We start from the raw sequence: 8,175 nt of genomic DNA, 5'->3' as shown, positions 1-8,175 counted from the left end.
GTTGCCCCCCCCCCCCCCATTGCTTTTGGACCTCTATAGAAAGGAACTACATAATGGTGGCCACATACACACAAGAGAAAATTCAGCCCATAGCACTCTGAAAGCAAAGAAAACAGGAGAGGCCAGGGTCCGAATGTCTGCTTCAGGAGCACACACTTCATGCGACTGCAAGACTTTCAAATGGGCCCCACCTCCTGGAGGGTAGGAACCAAGTCTTTCATGCGTGGGCTTTGGGTGAACACTTACCCAAACTGTAAAAGACATTAAAGGGATAATATACATGGGAGACTCTATAAAGGTTGAGTAGTAGTGTACACAACCAAACACATAGGAGCCGTTCTGAGCTTAAGATGGTCGGTGAGTGGGTCTTCTCCATATCCTTACAGAACAGTGAAAACACAAAAAGCTGATTTTTGCAGTCTGTGATATGGGATTCTTTTCTCTGAGTAAATCTTTGAGCATCAGTGAAGGTGTGGATCCCTTTACAGCTTACATCTTTCTTCAGGTATCAGTCTCCCTGAAGGCGTGGATCCCTCTTTTCTGGCTGCTCTACCTGATGATATCCGCCGGGAAGTCCTACAGAACCAGCTGGGCATCCGTCCACCAACTCGAAATGCTCCCTCCACAAATAGCTCAGCTCCTGCAGTGGTGGGGAATCCTGGTGTGACTGAAGTGAGCCCTGAGTTCCTGGCTGCCTTGCCTCCAGCCATTCAGGAGGAAGTATGTGAATGGGAAGATGGTGAGGCCAGACTACCTTACGAGCTATGCCCTCATTCATGTGTTTTGTTGCATAGGTGCTAGCACAGCAGCGAGCTGAGCAGCAGCGAAGGGAACTGGCCCAGAATGCCAGCTCAGACACCCCTATGGACCCTGTGACCTTCATCCAGACTCTTCCCTCAGACCTACGCCGTAGTGTCCTAGAAGACATGGAAGACAGTGTGTTAGCTGTGATGCCACCTGACATTGCAGCTGAGGCTCAAGCCCTGAGACGAGAACAAGAAGCCCGGCAGCGACAGATCATGCATGAGCGTCTTTTTGGGCACAGCAGCACCTCGGCACTCTCTGCCATTCTCCGAAGCCCGGGTACAGAGGGAGGCAAGTGGGAGGGCTCTGGAATATCTAAGCCTTGGCCTAATGAGGCTCTTTTTTGCTACTTGTTGTATTTTCTGAACCCAGCTTCTCCTCACTTCCCCAACTTCAGTTTCTTTTTTCTTTCCTTCTAGCTTTCACCAGTCGTCTGAGTGGCAATCGTGGGGTCCAGTATACACGCCTTGCCGTGCAGAGGGGTGGCACCTTCCAGATGGGGGGTAGCAGCAGTCACAATAGGTACCTTTGTCTGTCCTTTTTTTACCTTACCATACCACTTTTTGAGTCCCTTTTATAGATGAAGAAGCTAAAGGCCTGAGAGGCAGGCTAGGTGACCATTCTATGCTGAATTATTTATTAACTAAGCTGAAGTATAGTAGGTTTAGCTTGCCAAAATAATAAGGGGAAAGGATAGCAGCCCCTTGATAAAGTAGAGAAGGCAAAAACAAGCATTGGCTCATAGACTTAGGTACAGTCAGATTTTCATCAACCAATAAAGATGTGAATCTCTGCTCCATTCTCAGAGGTCATGAGATAGGGAGCAAATTGGCGGGGGGGGGTGTTGGTTGTGATTTTGGTTTTGTTGACACTCTTTTTCATCTAAAAAATTGGTAATTCTCTGTAATGCACATCAGTCCTATGGGAAAGTTAATGACATTGTATAGTGCCTAGATGTACAAGAGGGCTGTTGTGGACATCATCCTTCCTTTTGGCGTTTCCTTGGGGGAAATTCATTCCTCTCATGTGCTGGTGCCTCATCCTAGAGCTCTACCTCTTGTTACCCAGAGAAAACCACCCTCTGTTCCTAGGCCTTCTGGCAGTAATGTGGACACTCTCCTCCGCCTCCGAGGACGACTCCTTCTGGACCATGAAGCCCTGTCTTGTCTTTTGGTCCTCCTTTTCGTGGATGAACCAAAGCTCAATACTAGCCGTCTGCACCGAGTACTGAGAAATCTCTGTTATCACGCCCAAACCCGCCACTGGGTCATTCGTAGCCTCCTGTCCATCTTGCAACGCAGCAGTGAGAGTGAGTTATGCATTGAGACACCTAAGCTCTCTACAAGTGAGGAAAAGGGCAAGAAGTCAAGCAAGAGCTGTGGGTTAAGCAGCCATGAGAACCGTCCCCTGGATCTGCTCCACAAAATGGAGTCTAAAAGTTCCAACCAGCTTTCCTGGCTCTCAGTATCCATGGATGCTGCTTTAGGCTGTAGGACTAACATATTCCAAATCCAACGTTCTGGAGGGCGCAAACATACAGAGAAGCATGCAAGCAGTGGCTCTACAGTCCACATCCACCCACAGGCTGCTCCTGTTGTCTGCAGACATGTTCTGGATACACTCATTCAGTTGGCCAAGGTGAGGATCTTTTGAAGGAACCTGTGACTCTCTGGGATGGAAGAGGGGTAGCGGTAATAGCCTGAGTGATTCTGATCATTAAAGGAGCTTACAAATCTCTCCCTTTGCTTTTATTTTGTATTTTGCACTGTGCTATTTCTTGGGAATTGTCCAATAAATAAGTGTGAAGTTTATAGCTTCTTTCTTTGCAGTTTTAATGAACTGTCTCAGTCATCAAAACAACCATCTGCACTCTGATTCTCCTTTTACAGATGACACTGGGATTTAGAACATTTTAGTGACTTTATCATGTGACTAGAAAGTGACTGAGCTCATTATTGTTTCAATAATAGGCATTGCTACTATGTACTTAGGACCCACCTTGTGCTAGGCACTGTGCAAAATGCATTGCCTCACTTAGTCACATAAACTTTGCAAGTCAGTGTTGTCCTCCCTGTTTCCTACGTAGAGGCTGAGACTTAGAAAGATTGCTAATCATTGCCTTGCTTCAAAGCACTTACTCATTTCTCCTAGACTGCTTTACCATCAACTGATAAAAAGCTTAAAATCCATCTATTCTATGTTATCGGAGCTTTCCAAAAAGGAGGAGAGTCTTGAGAACCAATTGTCTTTCCTGTCAGGAGGACTTATCCTCTGTGGAGACCACTTAGATCAAGCTTATCTTTCTCTTCCCGGCAGGTGTTTCCCAGCCACTTCACACAGCAGCGGACCAAAGAAACAAACTGTGAGAGTGATCGGGAGAGGGGTAGTAAGCAGGCCTGCAGCCCATGCTCCTCACAATCCAACAGCAGTGGCATTTGCACAGACTTCTGGGACTTACTGGTAAAACTGGACAACATGAATGTTAGCCGGAAAGGCAAGAACTCCGTGAAGTCGGTGCCAGTGAATGCTGGTGGAGAAGGGGAAACTTCCCCACACAGCCTTGAAGCCTCCCCACTGGGGCAGCTCATGAACATGTTGTCACATCCAGTCATCCGCCGAAGTTCTCTCTTAACTGAAAAACTCCTCAGACTCCTCTCTCTCATCTCAATTGCTCTCCCAGAAAACAAAGTATCAGAAGCACAGGCTAACTCTGGCAACAGTGCTTCCTCCACCACTGCTGCCGCCTCAACCACATCTACCACCACTACCACTGCTGCACCCACACCCACACCTACACCCCCTGCTGTAACCACCCCTGTTACTTCTGCTCCAGCTCTGGTTGCTGCTGCAGCTATTTCTACCATTGCTGTAGCTGCTTCTACCACAGTGACTACCCCCACAACTGCCACCACTACTGTTTCAAGTAAGTGTTGTAAACAGCTCAGGATGTGTGCTGTGGCTCAGACGTCATACCCTCTTCCCAAACTAGGTCCTCCTTAAATGATTATTGTGAGAGCAGAATATGTTTATTCTTGCCATTATCTGTTTCCTCTTTTTAAAGAAATTTTATGTGTATGAGTGTTTTGTGCATTTCCCAAGGAAGTTAGAAGAGAATGTCAGATTCCCCTGGCAGTGGAGTTAGACAGTTGTTAGCTGCCATATGGGTGCTGGGAACCAAGCCTGGGTTCTCTGCAAGAGCAACCAGTGCTCTTAACTGCTGAGTCATCTGTCCAACACCTCAGTTTCCTCTTTATCCCGTCCTCTCACCATTTCTTCCTTCCATGTGTTTACACACACACACCACCACCACCACCCCACCCCCGTAAAAAGCAGCAAGCTTTCCTAAATCCTAGGCTAGGCACCAAGGTAGGACAGGTAAGCCCTAATCTTCAAGAACAGGTTGAATGCAGTATGAATTAGACCATTTCAGGAAGTAAAGAGAATAAGCCCTGAAAAAGCCCTGTAGCAAATGACTAAGAATTGCCTCCAAAAGTAGATTATGAAGCATAATGAAGGGGAACAACTGAGAAATACCTGGGGTTCTTTGTCACCAAGAGACAGTTAACATTTAGCTCTGAGATGGGTGCATTGTCATTTTCACTGCTTTGACACTGCAGTAGTTCCTTGGTTCTGCCACTTTGTCTCAAGCTTGAAACAGTCACAGAGCCTTAATGTATTCTGTTTTCCTCAAAGCTTCCAAGAGCAGCAAATCTCCAGCAAAGGTGGGTGAGGGTGGCAGCACCAGTATGGACTTCAAAATGGTATCTTCTGGTCTCACTGAAAACCAACTACAGCTCTCTGTGGAGGTGAGTCCAAGCTCTTCATACCTTCTAAGGATGAGGGGAAAAGAGACATTTTGATTCTCAGGATGGGGCTTATTCTTTACCTTTTCCCTAGGTGTTGACATCCCACTCTTGTTCTGAAGAAGGCCTGGAAGATGCAGCCAATGTATTGCTGCAGCTCTCTCGGGGGGACTCTGGGACCCGGGACACAGTTCTTAAGCTGCTATTGAATGGAGCCCGCCATCTGGGTTATACCCTCTGTAAACAGATAGGTAATAACAGGATTAAAGCATTCTGTTCTATCTTATTGGAAGCATTCTCCAAGCCTTCCCCAAGCCAAACTAGCCTCTACCATGCTCCCAGAACATAGCCCTATTTTCCTCTGCTGGATTGAGAACAAAGTTGAGCTTCTCTGTATCCCTAATGACAGACATACAATTGGTCATCTGTGCTTAGTGAAGGGACAAGAAAATACAGAAGACCAAGACCTCTCTTTTTTCTCCCTAATGAGCACTTGTAAGAACCCTATGATGAAGTTGCAGAATCAGATTTTACCACGAAGATACCTATACTATGTTCAGACTCAGGCATTGTAGTCAGAATAACACCCTCTTTTGTATAATTTGAAGGATGCAAAAATTCCAATGCTTGAAGTTGTCTAGTTGCTTTATCTTCCTGTTTTACCTTGAAGAAAACTAAAGCCTAAGGTAATAAAGTGATTGGACCAAGGAATAGAAGCCCATTTTCTTTCATTGTAGAACATTTCTGTCACCACCAATCCTAATCATAGATCACCCTAGATCTTGACTTGACTCCCTGCTAGATATCATCATCCTACAAACATCACAAAGCTGATATACTAGAGTTGGTTTGCCTGTATCATAGTTGATGCGTGAGAATTACGAAGTTCTTCCTAAAAGAATTTGGCCTCTGGTGTCAAACATTTGTTGACTGCTACCAGTTATTTAGTACCCAAGGGCTGAGCACTGAGTAGTACATAATTATCTCAGTTACCACAACAACCTTTGGTGGTTAGGGAGTATTTTTCTGATTATAAAGATGCATAAGCTGGGAATAGAGCCAAGAAATTTGAGAACACAAAACCAGAGTAAGTATAAGAGATACACAGAACTTCAGTCGTGGCCTGTTTGGCTCAGCTCCACAAGACATGTTTACCTTTTCTTTTCTACACTAAGCTGAATTTTTTGTCAATTCAACAGGCCAGGTATAAATTGGTGGTCACCAAGTCTGTCAGTACACACAAATAAACTAAATAGCAAAATCTCTGTTCACTCTTGAGTTTCTTGCAGGGAAGGTATCCTGTGCAGATTTCCTAGTGAGGTTCAGCTTTTGGCTACTTCGCTAAGAAAATCTCTTGAGCACTTGATGACCCCTGTGCCTACCCAGGTACCCTACTGGCTGAGCTACGGGAATACAATCTGGAGCAGCAGCGGCGAGCCCAATGTGAGACCCTCTCTCCTGATGGCCTACCTGAGGAGCAGCCACAAATCACCAAACTGAAGGGCAAAATGCAGAGCAGGTGGGTGGTAGCTCTCCTTTTGGCTGTGGGCTAGAATCTGGAATATCTGAAAAGTAGCTTTGTCTGGTTTTCCTCTTCTATTTTCTTTCTTGGGTGATTTTTCTATTTGTCCTATTCATACTTGACCTGATGTTTTTCTTACTCTCCCTCCTTATAATATCTTCTGAGATTTTTTTCTTCTAGTAAATGCCAGAAAGCCCTGCTGCTTGCACTGAACATTTCTACTTTGATGTTTTCAATATATGCAAGCCACCTTTACACTATCCAGGTTTGACATGGCTGAGAATGTGGTAATTGTGGCATCTCAGAAGCGACCCTTGGGTGGCCGAGAGCTTCAACTGCCTTCTATGTCCATGTTGACATCCAAGACATCTACCCAGAAGTTCTTCTTGAGGGTACTGCAGGTCATCATCCAGCTGCGGGACGACACACGCCGAGCTAACAAGAAAGCCAAGCAGACAGGCAGGCTAGGTATGGAACTAGACTGTCCAGTTCAGGGGCAGGGTGGTGATGGTGAACCCAGAGTCCCTAGAAGGTCAGGATTGAATGTTCTATTTCATTCTTGTTTAGCCTTTCCAAAAGGAAAGCTGTGATCTTTTGTTAATGGCTACATTGTATATACCATGTTCAAATTGAAGAGATTGAATAGAATAAGTAGGAATTCGGGGGAAATAGAAATCTCACAAGGAAATTGGGAGAAACCAGCTTTTTGCTGAGAAAGACAACTCTGTGTGTGTGCTTTCTGCCTCCTTGAGTACTCCTAATGAAAACACTAGCTATGTTGACTCAAACATTGGCCTCCAAAGCCATTTTCCCTTCCTCTTTCCTCCTGTCCCACAGAACCCTCTCATATGCCACCATCATCTACCTAGCACTGTGCCCTTATCTTAGGATTTGATTAAAAGTACATTAAATCTTGCTGAACTAAAATTCAAATTCAGCAAGATGTCCTGTGGCAGCCCTGGAGAGAGGAGAGATTATTGGACATTTCCTCTTCCTACATTTTATATCGTGCCTTCCTGTTTTTCCCTCTTTCTCCCAGGTTCCTCCGGTTTAGGCTCAGCTAGCAGCATCCAGGCAGCTGTTCGGCAGCTGGAGGCTGAGGCTGATGCCATTATACAAATGGTACGTGAGGGTCAAAGGGCGCGGAGACAGCAACAAGCAGCAACGGTTAGCATGATGCCTGTGGCCCCCTCATTCATTTCTCTACCCTCCTTCCCTCGCCATGTCATCAGTGGGGTTGCATTGCCCATACCTTGTATGCTTTTGCATTAAGTTTGCTAAATGAATGCTTCTGGACAACAGGGCTATGTTCTGTTGGTGTTTTCCTTACTGTTTATTGATTGGTTTACTGGTTTGTATTGAAGTTTGGTTGGATTTAAAGCTTGGCCATCATACCACATTCTTAGCTATCCAGCCAGTAGTGGTGCTTCTGCAAATTGCCTAATGTTCAGTGTCTTGTTGGTTCTGGATGGATGTGGGGTTAAAAAAAAATTCACTGTCATGGAACAATACAAATACATCTCAAGAGTCCTACACTTAAAAGTTGCCCAAACTTGGTACACATCCCATGCAGCCACTTCTGTCTATGACTGCTCCCTTGACCTTGGCCTCTCTGCCTCTTCTCCATAGTCCCTTGACACGTAGATAATCAGGCCATGTAGGAAGTAGCTTACAGATATTTAAGTAGCCACTATAATATTGGGGTCCTGGCATAGAGTGGGTACAATAAAAGCTGTGACACTCTGTTGTCACCTTTTTGTTCTTGCAACATACAAGTCACCTTCCCAAGATCTTAAGAAATAAAGGTATTCTGAGGCTGGGTAATTTATGTAGAATTCCTGTTATACACAGCGTATCATTAGTTGTGTCATACATAGCCTAGAATTTGGGGAAAGTGACTCCAGAGAGACAAAGAGCAAAAATAGCTGTTGCTCTGAGGTAATTTTTTTATCTGCCTGGTCTCTTTCCTGTCCAGTTGGTAAGACAGATAACTTTTTTTTTTCTGTTTTTGGTCTTTTTGAGACAGGGTCTCCCTGTAGCCCCAGC

At 45.2% G+C, this 8,175-nt stretch overlaps 1 protein-coding gene across 1 annotated transcript; it reads left to right on the top strand.

Annotated features, from left to right (window-relative positions):
- Positions 1-350: 350 nt before the first annotated feature.
- Positions 351-8,127, top strand: LOC103728650 (E3 ubiquitin-protein ligase HUWE1-like). The gene is made up of 11 exons (XM_008826619.3): positions 351-357; positions 506-720; positions 795-1,083; positions 1,224-1,326; positions 1,896-2,442; positions 3,121-3,727; positions 4,498-4,610; positions 4,702-4,858; positions 5,994-6,126; positions 6,395-6,597; positions 7,169-8,127. Exons 1-11 carry the CDS (start codon positions 351-353, stop codon positions 7,399-7,401), a joined length of 2,607 nt encoding a protein of 868 aa, XP_008824841.1. The 3' UTR covers positions 7,402-8,127.
- The last annotated feature ends 48 nt before the right edge of the window (positions 8,128-8,175 follow it).

The sequence above is a fragment of the Nannospalax galili genome, unplaced genomic scaffold (genome assembly GCF_000622305.1).
Source record: "Nannospalax galili isolate Female #2095 unplaced genomic scaffold, S.galili_v1.0 C50126357, whole genome shotgun sequence".
Taxonomy (NCBI): domain Eukaryota; kingdom Metazoa; phylum Chordata; class Mammalia; order Rodentia; family Spalacidae; genus Nannospalax; species Nannospalax galili.
This window is presented reverse-complemented; position numbering and strand designations above follow the sequence as displayed.